At 48.7% G+C, this 14,766-nt stretch overlaps 1 protein-coding gene across 1 annotated transcript; it reads right to left on the minus strand.

The window, feature by feature from the left end:
• Positions 1 to 294: 294 nt before the first annotated feature.
• On the minus strand, positions 295 to 13,394 carry Akr1b1 (aldo-keto reductase family 1 member B). The gene is made up of 10 exons (XM_055602140.1): positions 13,261 to 13,394; positions 9,242 to 9,409; positions 8,526 to 8,642; positions 7,589 to 7,666; positions 7,166 to 7,288; positions 6,640 to 6,746; positions 6,253 to 6,334; positions 5,664 to 5,747; positions 3,196 to 3,278; positions 295 to 685 (listed from the first exon to the last, which is right to left on the minus strand). Exons 1-10 carry the CDS (start codon positions 13,324 to 13,326, stop codon positions 643 to 645), a joined length of 951 nt encoding a protein of 316 aa, XP_055458115.1. The 5' UTR covers positions 13,327 to 13,394; the 3' UTR covers positions 295 to 642.
• Between the last annotated feature and the right edge of the window lie 1,372 nt (positions 13,395 to 14,766).

The raw sequence follows: 14,766 nt of genomic DNA on the forward strand, positions 1-14,766 counted from the left end.
AAGTAAAATGTGACATCCAGGGGCTTTATGCCCTAGCAGAAAAGCCCTGGATGCAATGACAATCACCCAGAAAATGTGTAAACATATAAAATCTCTAGGTTTAACAAAAGATTGCGCAGTGTCCAGCGGCAAGGTCCAGACACCCTAACATGTTTAAGCTCAACATGTGACCAGGATGCAACCCACCGCCCTAACACTAGGTGGTAAAGTACCAGGGACTCAGGGAGGGCAGGCTGGGAGTGGGGCATAAGGACTCTGCTTCACAGAACAAGAACAAAATGCAACACCACCAAATTCACAAAAGCAGTTTTTATTTGAGGCAAAGAGAAGTCTGACCCAAAGGCTTATAGTTCTAAGCACTCAGAACTTACTGTTAGTGGCACTACTCAGACTATAAATCTTGTTCTCTTTGGCTGGAAAGGGCGTTAACCATCCTCCAGGTGGGGAGGAAAGACCAAGAAAGGCTGGAAGAAATACCTCAGCTCCTGACACTGCTCTCCAAAACCTATACCAAGCCAACAAACTCTTGGGTGTGATCCGCAAGGTGTCACCCAGTGCAGAGGGACACAGGACACTAGCAAGGACACATGAGGCGGGAAGAACAGGTGCAAGCTGCTTGGGGAAGAGCAGGAATTCGCAGCTTCAGACTTCTGCATGGAAGGGGTAATCCTTGTGTTTGGCACAGCTGTCAGGAAAGAACACATGTACTTTACAAGTTAAAGCCTTTCAAAATTAATTGGTTCACTTTTGTATTCACTGTGTGTACATGTGTGGATGTGCACACTACAATGCTCATGTTGGGGGCAAAGGATAACTTGTATGCGCTGGTATCTCCTCCTAGCATGTGGGTTCTGGGGATAGAACTCCGTTCATCAGGGTTGGTGCCAAATGCCTTAACACATTGAGCCGTCTTGCCAGCAACCAAGGAAAAGATTTTCACTGTAATAAGACACTAACACGCAGAAATGACGTCTCATCACAAGCTGAGTCTAAGAAGCAACAGGACAGTCTTAGAGTCTGATGGTCACATGTGTACAGCTGCTCAGCCTCTAGGCTCCCCTTGTCTAGTGATGTCAGGACCTGGCAAGTACATGACAGGCCACACCCAGCAGGAGGCCTGAAGCACACAGTGCAGCAAGGCCTGATTCCTACCTTCTAGTGACTCAGATTAGCTGGCAGGACTGTATAGCATCATGTCATCTTTTCTGTTGTTTGTTTTTGTGTGTGTGTGTGTGTTGTTTTTTTTTTTTTTTTTTTAGGAAAAGGCCTGGTGGTAAACAGTAGCCAGGTTGGCCTCAAACACATTACTGAGCTGAGGATGACCTTGAACTAAAGATCTTTCTGCTTCCAATTCCCAAGTGCTGGGATTGCAGGCATGTGACACCACACCCAGCTCATTTTATGACCCTGAACACAGTATGAAAAGAACAGATAAGAGTAAGCAACAGAAAGGTTTACAAGCTGTCCAACACTGAATGCCAAAACAGTGCAAGCCAAGTAAAGTAGCAGCCATTCCCAGGAGAGGAGAGGGCACTCCTCTGTTATCTGGAGGGAAATGAGCACCAAACAGCAGCTGGACTTTTACTGCAGGAACCAAGGAAGGACTGGCATAAAGCCAAGGCTCAGTCTATTTCGTAGGACCAATGGCTTGTAATGGGAACAAAATGGCAAGAGCCCTGGGAAAACTGGACAGGCAGGGTGTCAGAGCCTGCATACACATGTGCGTGCACATGCCCACATACATGCATGCATCACATGAAAAAATTAAAACTTAAAAATCCTGGATGGAGGAGAGAGAGCCAGTGGGGAAATAAAATTTAACAGAGGCTATTATGTTACTCCTCAGAAGATGCTCATTTTTGTCATGACTGAAGTTGTCCTTCCCTTCCAGAACTTATAAGCAAAAGAGCACTGTTCACTATTTCTTTCCAAACCCCTAAAGCAGCTCTACTGTGATAAAAGGATGATGAGGGTGAGCCAGGCCTGGAGCACGGAACTCACTGAACACTCACTCAAGCTCTCTCTCCCCTGAGCTGCCTTTGTCTGCATCCTGGAGTCAGATGCCAGCTCAGTGTACCAGTGTGTGTCAATGGGAAGGCTAGCATGTGGACAGTTAGAAAAAGATTCCTGGGAGCACTAGAGCTGGCTTTTCCCACCCACCCCAACCCACACCCACTCAGTATTGCTAGTACCCAACTGTTTCTAGAATAGGTGCAGAGGCGGCAAGCAGATATGAAGGGGTCGCTTAGAAAGCACATGGTTTGCCTGCCCCAAAAGCTTAATGTGGACAGCGGTGGAAGGGAAATGCAAGGCTGAGGGACTACTACAGGGTCTAAGAACTGAGTGGGTGCCAGAGGCAGGTGATTCTCTTCTCTCCTGCCCATGAGATCCAATGTAAAAAAAAAAAAAAAGATTCTCATATTAAAAGGTTAAGTGTTCTTAGTAAAATATTAGAAAGGGCCCTGTTTGGGACTCCTGTCTACAGCCTACTTAGAACCTGAGGGCCCTGTGATAGTGACATGCGAACAGGCAATCACAGCCTGAATTATAGATGTTACTGCCTAAGGCACACTGATGATAGAGGTTGCAGCCACCATGTAGACCCTGAGCTGTGCAGAAGGCAAGAGAGTGAGAATCAAGGCTAGGAAGAAAAAGCAAGCATTGGGAACACAGGTTGCTTCTTAAAGCAAACACATTCCCAAGGACTTGGAGTCCAAACCCTATTTCAGGGAAAGGCAAGAAACCAGCCAAGACAAAGCTGAAGAGGCCATTGCTGACTGAGTGGCATTCTAGAGTCACGGGGCCTTTTGGTGTCAGAGCTGGGGCAATCTGAGCCCAGTACCAGGATCTTCCTACTAAACTCCTTATTAGGGTCATTAAGTCAAGTAAGTCACATGCAAATTCTTCTAGAAAAATGAATAGCAGATGAGCCCCTTGGGTCATTTGACTTCCAAAGAGCAACTAAAATTTCAAAGTTGGGCCAACAGTTCTCCCAGGCAGAAGGGACAAAGACCTGTCCTTGGCAGCTATCCTCCCCCTGGCTTTGTGCAGTGCTTCTCTTGCTCTACATGAATTAGAAGATAAGGTCTGTATGAAAGCAGAGTGGGCTGCAAGCGGTCGAGGACCAGCCTGGAGATGCCTCTTACTCTACAATATTTGGTGACAAAGAACAGGTGCCATGCTGGACTCACTCACCTCATCAAGGCACACACCCTCCAGTTCCTGTTGTAGCTGAGTAGAGTGGTCACATCCTCATTGCTCAGCTCAAAATCAAAGACCTTACACAAACAAGAGAAAAAGAAAAAAGCCAATAAGCTCTGCAATGAAAATAGGCAGCACTAGGAGACTCCAGATGGCTCCCACTGCCCGGTGTGCAGAGCGCAAGGGAGTGAATGGAACTTCAAGAAGACTTTAAATTCCTCTCCAAAAAATGCCCAGACTTTTGACCATTTATGAAATGGCCTTTCCCTTCCAGAATCCCCAAGCACAGAAGAATCATGAATGAATCAGGAATGAATCTGTTGGGTCATTCTTGTCACACTCCTAAGGAGTTCCACTGCGATAAACACCTGACTGCTTCCACTCACTGTGGAGCATAGGAAGGAGATGCTTCAACAGCTGGAACACTCATTAATCCGTGACCCCCTGTGTGAGATGGAACAAAGCCTCTTGGCTGTCTAGAGGCACCAGCATGCATTTCAGTGGCACACTGAAAGATAATGCCTTGTTGCGCAGCGCTTGAAATGTTCTAAGAAAATACCTAAGGTTTTGACATACACAGCAGAAAAGGCAGACTGGGATAACAGCATCATTTCCATGAAGACAAAAGAATTAATACAGGAATATGTAACAGGCCCTCAGGCCTTAGCACACCGACTCCATGATGGAAGTACCATTCAGGTCATAACACCCAGCAGGCTGATAGCAGCACCAGCCATAATGAAGACTTAATTCATCTGTTAACTTTCAAACCCAGAACAAGCACCTGAGGTGCTGATTTAACATATCAAAGCAGACCTAGCCTCCAGGTTCTCCCAGCATCCTTCCCTCCCTACCTGTTACAGGGTAAGGCTGGCATACCCCAACCTCTATCCTGAACTTTTGAGCCCAGTGGCCCCCAGAGGCTCTTCCCTATATAATCTAGACATTTTAGTGACCTACTTTCTTTTTTGCTCCTTTCGTACCTTTGGCCTCGGGGCTGCTGTATCTGGTTCCTCTCTCCCTTCCCCCCTCCCTTTCTTCCCACATGGCTCAGGGTCCTGACCACTCTGGACTCTCCCAGATGTGTCTTCCTCTGGCTGTGCTCTCTACACATCTATAACAAACGTTCTCCTCTACCACACCTAGGAGTAGTCATGGCCTTTCCCCTCCTGGTCACTTTTTTTTTTTTCATTTACATCAAAGCCCACTGTTGTGGGAAAGTCTCTAAATGTACTAACCTTGCCTTTTGGCTCTATAGTTCTGCTTCTGGTTAAGTGTGCCACCCAAGATGTGGTTTGTGCATAATACCTCACCCTGAGGAAGCCTCGGGACTACACTGGGATTCCCGAACACCCAGTGTGGCCACTGGCTGTCTTCACTGGTCAACACCCCACCACAGAATACAGGAAAGAATTTAGGGTGCGTGGGGGCAGTAGACAATTCCGCCAGATGGCCTTCAGCAGCACTGGGGCTTGGAAATAGATGCATACTCAGACAACCCATTCTACGAGGCTCCTGATCACAAAATGTGCAGGCCAAGACTCTGCTATACACTCTTGTGATCACAGGCATGAAAAATAAGCACAGAATGCATAGTAAGATGAAAACCAGAAACAAAAACCACTAGGTTAGTATTTTGACATTTGTCATTGAAAGATCTTCCTTCCTTTCCTTCATTTTTTCTTCATTTGTTTTCTTTTTTGAGACAAGGTTTCACTGTGTAGCTTTGGCTGCTCTAGAACTTGCTTTGTAAACCAAGGCTGGTTTCAACAGAGATTGCCTGCCTCTGCCACCTAGGTGCGCCACCAACTGCCTGTCTTCATTTTCTTTTCTAAAGTGAAATATGAGGTGAGTGATTAGCCCATTTCTACAGTACAGGCCTTTCTTTCCACTTCTTTACCCAGTAAGTGGCATGGTCATGGTCACTAGGGTGAGGTAGGATTAGCTGCTTGCTACGTCATCAGAACCACCCTAAACATGACCTACTGCCTGTTGTGGACTATGCGGGGCTGACTTTGAACCTCTTCAGCAAAGCCTTCCTTTACTTAGAGAGAGCAGAGGCTCCTGGGGACCATCCTGGAACAGCTCTTCTCCCAGCCGGCCCTCTCACCAGGTAGCCCGAGCTTCTCCTGGGGACACTCTGAATGCCCACTCCTGATGTGCAGACATTCCCAAGCCCTGTTCATGACTGCTTAGGCACTTCACAGGGAGTATGTGTTCTGGAAGGCCTGAGCAGTCCACGGGCTCAGCACCAGCAAAGTTTCCTGAGAACTTCTGATGGAATCAGGCACTATCAAGTGCTGCCTGCATCATAAACTTCAGCTTCACAAGAGCCCTTAACATAGGTACAGGTATTATATTATTTGAGTGCAGTCACACAGCTGGGGTAGAAAAAGGAGCCTGAGAACTCCCACCTCCAACGTGTCACCAAGGAAAGCCAGGCCTCCCAGTTGGAATCTTACCTTAAAGTTCTCAGCAATGCGTGCTGGTGTCACAGACTTGGGGATCACCACCAGGTTCCTTTGTATAGGTAATCGGATCAGCACCTGTGGACCCAGAGGTGATGAGTGTGTACACACGCTGTGTTATCATCTCACAGTCTACAACTGCACAAGTAAAGAGGTTCAGAGAGGTCGAGTAATGTCCACCAGTTGATCCAAATCTGACTCTAGGGTCCTGCTCTGTCGGGGGCTCCAGGCACCTTACAAGGCCACAGTCAGTCACTACCTGGGACCCACACTACCCCCAGAAGGTAACATCTCCCATACCACAGATGCTGAGACCTCTATTTGTACAAGGATGGGCTTCCAAGAACAACCAGCAAATGCCACATGAATGTCTGTGCTGCAAGGACAGGCACTATTATGTGAGACCACATGGCAACTAATTGTCTAAATCCCACATCTGTGCCCTTAATATTGCATTCTAAGATTCCAAACCACACTTCCACAGAGGGCGTCAAGGGCTCACCTCCCTCTGCTCCTGACCAACAGGGACCACCAGATGTGTAGAGCTTAGGACACAGTCACGAGTACCTGAGAGTGGCCATACCTGGGCTGGAGTTTTATTGTACTTGGCTGCAATTGCCTTGATCCTGGGATCCTCCAGGATAGAAGGGTCTTCAGGCTTGGCCCTGGAGCAGAGAGATGGTAAGATCAACAGTCTTTACTACCACCACTCTAGGCACCTGGCTACCCTAGCCCTGACCCACACACTGACTTCTGAGTGGTTGGCCAGGCTGCTGGACGGAAGCTGGGTCATGATCCACCTGTTGTCCCTTTGCAAATGAATGTTCATTTTGCTCCTAGAAACAACCTCCCAAAAAGCCCAGAGGTTCCAGACAAGGTCTGCATGGCAGCACAGAAGCATTTCCTGTGATGTTCAACCATTTCCTTTAGTCATTTCTAATCGCCAACAGTGACCCCCCAAGAAGCTCACCAGGGCCTGTCAGGAGAACCAAGGGGACTGTATGCAGTCACCACGATGCCTTTGGAATGGCAGTACTCAATCAACTTCTCCTGAGTTAGGTACGGGTGACACTCAATCTGCAACACAAGCAAGAGGGTTGACTGTGGGAGTAGACAATGTGCCTTTTCTCCCCACACAGAAATGGCTGCCTGCCAGATAAGCTGTAACAACTCTCTCCATTTCCCAGATGGTAGCCTTCACATTAAGAACAGTAATTTTGTTACCAGTGCTCCAGGGCCATAAGCCTGTAAGGCATTCCTGTGGGCTTGGCCGTTTATCCACAGATAAAAGCCTGTAGCTCTCACTAGCTGCCCACCGCTCATGTGAAGCCACAGCTTTGCTGGCTAGCCCCAAATTCGATCCCTCAAAGCTTCCACTCCTGGCTGTGTCTGTCATAATCAACACTGGCCTCTCCCTGGGCAATGTGGACCACAGGTTAAGAGTCAGGACTAGATGATGAAACAGTATGCCAACTTCCTCCCTGGCGGAGGCTCACCTGGTTAACTGCAGGCTTGTACTTTAAGCCAGGTTTGTTTAGGATCCTTTCAATCTGAAGAGGGTTAAAGTTGGAGACACCAATTGCTTTCACCAAACCTTCATCCACTAGTTGTTCCATGGCCTAAAAAGAAAAGAGAGGTCTATCTGGGTGCTAAAATGAACCCTAAAAGAACAAGGACTAGAAGCATGTTTGTGTTTAACAGCCATGCCCTCCCCCCATCCATGGCCAGCACCTTATACCTTTCAGAGGCCGAGAGAAAGACCAGAAAGCTGGACTGGCTTTCTTGAGACTTAACAGATAAGCATGCAGACAGAACAGCCTATGCACAGGAAGAGGTGGCAAAGCCGGCTGCTCACATCTGCCTCACAGGCGATTAACATGACACCAGAATAAATAAGGGTCTCAGCAGGGTCATCTCACCGTCCAAGTGTCCACAAAATCCGTGTCACTAGGAATCACATTCCCTGATGCATCCAGTGGGAAGTAGTCACTCCCAGGCTGTCATAAACAATGAACACACAGAAAATGATCAGTGATGTTCTTCACAGACCTACTTTCATCTCACAGCATTACAAACACTGTGGAAGATGGTAAAAAGCCAGGATGAAAAGGAAAACAGAAAGTGACCCTGAGGGGGTCCTTGTCATGACTGGAGCTGAGAGGCTGGCTGTCCAAGTCCCTGATACCAATCCTGCCATGGAGAAGAGTGTGTGGACAGAGAAGATGCTCAAGCCTGGGAAACTCGGGGCCCACATCTCAGCAGCTCTCAGGCCTATAAAGCTATCACTTTGCCCATCTCTTGCTGACTTTGTCATAAAAAAACAAAATGTGGAAATCAAATCCCTCAGGCCCCAAGAGACTACAGTGAGTTAAACAGAGCTGTAGAATAAAACCCAGGACCTTTCAATCTGGGTAACCATGCAGAAAAAAACAAGCCATGAGCTAGAGGTAGAAAATGTAGTGATTCTGAGTTCTGCAGCACAAAGAACCAGGTTGTGAACATGTATTTACACAAATGAGAAGGGCATGCAATGGAGGGGCAAACTCATGTATATATGAGCACTGCATGCATACACCCGGAGGAGGAAAGGCAGTGGGGGCTGGCTGCACCGACAGCCATGTGCAGCAGGGAACACAGTCACCATGTTAGCCATAGTTATCGCCGGCTTTAAATTCTAGAAGACTGAGGGGAAAAGGCTGCATCTGAGGGTGTAGGAGAGGCACAAGGCTGGCTTCTATGCTGATGCTGGTCCAAGGCCCAAACCCCACGCAGCGGAGACAAGGCGAGTTAACACCCATAATGTACTCACAAGGAAGATGAAGACAGTACCTGAACCACAGGGATTCAGTCCCTCACCTTGAAGCCTGTTGGCCAGTGAATAAGGTAGAGGTCCAGGTAGTCCAACTGCAGGTCGCTGAGTGTCTTCTGGCAGGCTCCTTTCACCATGCTCTTGTCGTGGAACGTGCACCACAGCTGGAGCCAGCAAAGGCACATGTTATCCCTGCCATGCAAATGCCTCTTCCCAGCTGGGAGCCACACAGCTCCAAGCGGAGGTGGATCTCCCCATAACCATGATGCTAGGAGTGGCTGGAGACTTTCCAGTTCATACTGTGGATCCCAACTTCCCAAAGGCAAGTAGGACGGTCAGGTCAATGGCACCTCACAGAGACCAAACAAGGCATAACAATAAACAGGGAAGTGCTAAGCACAGGCTCAGGTCTACCTCTCTGCCAAGCCAGGTCATGTGGAGCCAGCCTCTCCCTCCAACCTATACTCCTTTGTGCATCCACAGCCTTTAGCTAAAAGTACGGGCCATGAGCAAAACCCATTTTGTAAAGGGAACTAAATTCTGTCCCTAAAGTCACTCCTCACAAAGGGGGACTTAACCCCCAACCAGTCTCAGCAGCACAGCTCTAACCTACAGGTCCAACAGAGAGATACACAGATGGACACGCAGCAGGTGCTACACCTACCCTGAGCTACCTGCCATCATGTGAAGTGTGGACCTGACTGGCAGCTGGGGCCCAGTGGCTAGGAATGAACTGGAGCCCAGGATCCTCACAGATCGATACCTTGCTGACAACGAAGAGCTCCTGGCGCTTCACCACATGCTCCTTGAGCTTCTCCTGGAGTGCCACTCCCACCTCCTTCTCATTCTGGTACACCTGGGCACAGTCAATGTGGCGGTACCCAATGTCAATAGCAACCTTCACAGCCTCAGTCACCTGGCCAGGAGGGGACTGAAAAGGAAGGAATATAAGTCATTAGATTAAAAATAAAACAGGGAAGAGTTTGCACAAAACCAAAGAAGAACAGTGGGATCCATGGTCCTGGGTCAGCGTCCTGTCCTGAGGCTGGGCCAAGGCAGGGCAGCATGCATTTGTGGTTCCATTTCAGTCAGCCCCCAGAAAGGGCAACCAAGGTGAACGGTGCGTAACTTCACCTTAGCAGAGCCTGACCGCCACTTGCCAACAGCACAGACTACTCAAAGCCTGGGTATGATCCCAGCATTCTGGAGGCAGAGGCATGAAAGTTGAGGCCAGTCTGGGCTACACAATGAAGCCTTGTCTCAAAAAAAAAAAAAAAAAAAAAAAAAAGCCCACTAGATTTCATTCAAATAGTTCAGGATATTTATCATACAACAAGGGCTCAACCGATGCTGACCCGGTCTAGTAGATGGCCCCTCAGAGGTATCAGCAGACAGGAGTGGGAAGGGAAGATGGAAGAGTACCACCCGAGTTCCACAACAAACCTAAGAAGCCTGGCCACTGAGGAGAAGGAAGACCCTGCGTGGCCCTGAGCTTCACCAGCCCCCAGCTGCATGGCACTGTGCCCCATCTCCTGGCTGCTCCTGTCTAGATTGGAGATTGTCTAGATTGAACAAGACACTGCACTGGGCACTGCTGGACCAACACAGCACATTCCTTTGGAGAGCTGGGGCAGAAGCAAATGAAAAGAAAACTCCCCAGGGCCACCAGCAGCTGCCAACATCTGTTTTGTCTGGAGCCTTGTGAACAAAAGTCTAGGGAAAACCATGAAACACCAGACAAGTCCATCACCCGCGCAGCTGGCCAGGGATGCTTGCTCCGCACCCAGCAGGGAGAAACCTGCCAGGCAGAGGAGCCATGCCATTGTTAGGTGCCACTAGGCCTTTAGACTGCCAGACAATCTTTCATTTCCCTCTGGGACCTAAGAGTGCACCTGTGGCATGCCCCACTTCTCTGGCTGAAGGACTCTCTCGGGCGATGCAGGAGTGGGCTCTCCTACCATGGGCTCTCTGGGGCACCCAGACACAGCCGTGGCTGATACTAGCTGTGAGGGAAAAGCACATCCCTGCCTGAGAAAGACAACACAAGAGGAGCCTGCTAAGTTGGGGTTCTTCTGCCTCATGGCACACAAGGAACTTTTGCCAGGATACAGGACACTTTCATTGACTCTCCTCTTAGAAGCACTCTCTGCCTTCCTTGTAGTAGCCCTGCTTAGGGCTTGGCAGCACCTGGCTTTGTACAGAGTTCTGGGCACAAGGTCCAGGCTGGGCAAAGCCAAACACCTGCTACAGCTACTCATGCATAAGCAGGAACAGGCTGAGGCTCCATCTCAGGCCCTGCACTGACCTAAGGAGCTCTCCTCAGCTGGAGTCCTCTGCTTGGAGAACGAGGGCTTGCAAGCCCTTGAGAGAATGGGGCCAAGATCGACTGGATCCTAGTGACCTAACTTATAACCCAAATGGAATCCCAAGCGTGGACCTAGTGACTGTCATGGGCATAGCCAATGAGCCCCACCCTAATACAACTTTTCTGCTTGTTTTCTCCTTAAGGTTAACTTTCCTTTTCTGTTCCTCAGAGCTAGGGTGCAGACTACACTAAGCAAAGCTGCAGGACAGCTGACGAGTAAACTAAAATCCACAGAAAAATCTGTGTTATGTTTTCATGGGAAGACAAAGACAGATAAAGGCTGGAAGTGCAAGAGGTCAAGGACAAAGAGCTGGTGCTTCCGGGGGCTCCCTTCCCCACACAGGCTGAAATCTGCCACATTCACAAGTCTCTGACAAAAACCCACAGAATGATTGCAATGTGCCGCCTTTCATGCCCTACCCAGGCACCACAAAGAGCACTTTCCTTTGCTGGATGGTACATAAGTTCATCTTACAGCTCTGTAACCTGAACACTAATTCCAAGGGCTAAAGACGGAACCCTTAAGAATGACCCTTCCCCCATCCTTATCACACCAAAAGCCTATACCCTACTTTAGCAACAACACTAATAAATCCTGTTCTACTGTAACCAATCAATAAACCTGTCCTGATTTTCAGACGTATCTCCACTCCATAGAGATGTGGATCCAGGACCGGCCCTCCATAGGCAAGATTTATTTGACTATTTTTGATCTTGAAGATGGAAAGGTTGAGGGGTATCGTCTGGTCACGAGCAGGCAACCAGCAAACCAAACTCCTACTTCAATGGCCACAGCACTTCTCCCAGACACCAGGATCTTGGGCAAGTTCTACCCTAAAGAGGCAAAAAATGGACTTGAAAAGCAAACAAAGATAACCTGTCACAGCTTACGAATGGCATGTGACCCTACGAAAGGCTACAAGGCCTGTGCACGTATATAGTAGTTTTACCTGAGATATCAAAATCTTATTGGGGTACAATTAGGCCAAAAGAGACTCATGGTTGCAAGGCACAGAAGACATTAACTGGAAGACAACTGAGAACACAGCTGTCCCTCATTCCTAGCAGCATTCCTAGCCTACGTGTGGAAGAAACAACCGTCATGTCCTTACAAAGATTTTCAACTAGAACAAAACATTATCAGTACTAGGATGCCGGTCTGTGTCAAAGGTTAGCTTTACCTGAAAGGCCTGCTGAGCATTCGACACTATGAGTGTACTTAGGACAAGTGGGCAGGCAAGCCAGCCAGAAAGAAATTCCATGTGGGTAAGAGTGTGTACCATCTGCCTTAAGTTCTCGCCTCTGAGGAGAAAAGGGAGTTGAAGGCCCTCAAGGGAAGAGTGTAAGGCCAGGCATTACTTTCGAAACTTCCACTGGAGTGACTTGTGCCTGTGTGTGCTGGGCCCTGTAGCTATGTTTACTACATACAGCAGGGAAACTATCTTTCCATGTGGGGAGTTCATGGTTGTAATTCACACCTTTCTAGGCACCAGGGAACCTCTGGAAGGAAACACAAGCTGCACATGCTAATCTGCTGGCCTAGAAAGATGTTCAGAAAAGACAAGTCTATGTATGACCTGTTTCTCATTCATCATACATTACCCATGTTAACTACAGTTTGGGTAGAAACAGACTCTGTCCTGTTTCAAACCATTTGAACTCAACCCTGCCTGTTCTTCTCTTCCTTCAGAGTCGAAGCGCTTACTCTCCAGGTTCATCCACACTCAAGGTTAAGATCCAGGTCATGGCAGTGGGGTGTAACAGACCTACAACTTCCCTAAAAGCATCGCAGGAACTGAGATTTTCTACTTCAGCAATACCACCAAAACTGATTCCTCAGCTGCCAGATAATCAAATAAGTTATCGCTTTAGCTTTTAGTTATCGGTTCTTTCTTTCTGTAGCTCACTCAGATGTATCAGGCCCTCTTCTCAACCCTGCTGTGTTGTGTTGAGGTTTCGGGGTGTCCCGCCTGAAGCCTTCAATCAGTCGGTGGCATCCAGCAAAGCGGAAGCCAGATTAATTTTCGAGGCGTCAGCACCCATTAAGAGCTGCACACAGTGCCTTAGGGGACAGAGAAACAGGCGGGTTCCTGGCAAACTCTCGCCTCCTAATTTAATTATCTCAGGCCCATTGGCCCAGCTGGCTCATTACCGAGAGGGCAACACCATCAGGGCCAGGTGAGGACAACCCACGCGTGAGGCTGGGGCGCCACAGGTGCCCGACGACACAGCTGCGCCTCGACTTCCGTTCCGTCTCCACCTGGCGTGCCCACGAGGACTCTCACGCTGCTCACTCGGGGCCCAACACACGGGGCCGCGGCCCGGATGCACGCAGGCCCCGCCCCGCGAGCCCCGCTCAGCGCAGGCCGCTTAGGATCCCCCAGCGTGGGGCGGGTCGCGCTCCTCAGCGCACCTACCTTCCAGGTGCCCAGGCCCAGGGTGGGCATCTTGGCGCCATTGTTGAGTTCCAGATGGGTAGCCATGAGCGCAGCAAGTTACACACGCAGACCGGCAACTGTGCGGTGCCGGCTCCGGCGCGCACCTTTAAATAGCCCCAACGGCCTGCAGAAAGGAGGCCGGCGATTGGCGCGCGCCTGAGGGACGGCGCCTCCTGATTGGCCGCTGCCGCGGTCCTTAAGGGGTCGGCGGGGATGCTTCTCTCGCTAGGTCCTAGCGGCACGGAATGCTCCAGCTGCTGTCCTTCGCCCCACGTGGCAGAGTGTGTGCCAGCTGTTGTCACGCCAGAACGGGAAGGCTCTGAAAATAACCCGCAGACTAGATAAAGGAGATGGGAAGAAGCTTTGGTTTCATTTTAGAGCCCAGAAGAAGACGTTTGTGTCTCTTTTCAATCTCAGGACGACACTCTTCTGGAATCCTACACGTCTTTTTTTTTTTTTTTAATCTGACGAAGCAGATAGGTTTCAGATCTCAAGAGCGCTTTTTTTTTCTTAGATTAAAATGTTTGTAACCGGTTTTTGCAGAGTACTACGAAATTTACCCTACCCGTTTGTAGTATTTTCTGCCACTACCGGTGGCTATGCATGGCCGATTTGGTTCAAAAAGCCTTGATATCAAAATTAGCAATCGTTAGGTAATGAACCCCTCCTAAACTTGATCCAGAACACACAAATGATTTTGGAAAGCAAGTCTGTTGAACTGGCAGTCTCCAGTATAGCAGATTGGCCAAACTCTGGAAGAAAATTGAACAGGCAGAATTCCACAGAAGGAAAAGTCCACTCTCACATTGCAATGATTCCAAATTAGGAGGCACTAGATAAATTAATCAGTTGTATTAGGTAGAAAGCAGACCTTTCCTAAGATTATTCAAGTTGCCCCAAGAACCCTGGAGGCAGTGTTGGTACTCTTCCAACACCCCTCTGAGTGATGCTCCATTCATCCCAGCCTCATTCTGCTGGGTCATGCTCCAGTCGCCCCCTGGCTATACAACACACACAGCTGCATCTGCCGAGGAATGAGTCAGGAACCCCACCTCTCTAAGTCCCATTCTGGTGATTTTCCAGTCGGAGCCTTCTGAAAAAGTGGCATTCCTCCACCCCCATCCCTGGGAAAATTTATATTTAAAAAAAAAAAAAAAGATACTTTCCACTTGAATTTTATTTAAAATTGGCGTGTGGAAATTCTGGTGTAATTTTTCTCTGCATAATAGAATGTGACATGAGCCCAGTGCTGGGAACTTGGTTTGTGTAAGGTAGCAGATGATATGGCTCACCACTTGTTCTCTCTGAAATCCTCTTGGCATAGAGATGTCTCTGCCATTTGAATCTCCTGGAAGCAAACACAAGGAGCTGATGTCTTGTGAAGCAATGCGAGTGCTCTGTGTGGCAGCCCACATCTCTTTACTCAGGATTCAAAATTGAAGGCAAAAGGAGACATTTTAGTCTGCCTGGTTGTTTAATGAGATC

Source organism: Psammomys obesus, unplaced genomic scaffold (genome assembly GCF_907164565.1).
Source record: "Psammomys obesus unplaced genomic scaffold, mPsaObe1.curated_primary_1811, whole genome shotgun sequence".
In the NCBI taxonomy this organism is placed as follows: Eukaryota; Metazoa; Chordata; class Mammalia; order Rodentia; family Muridae; genus Psammomys; species Psammomys obesus.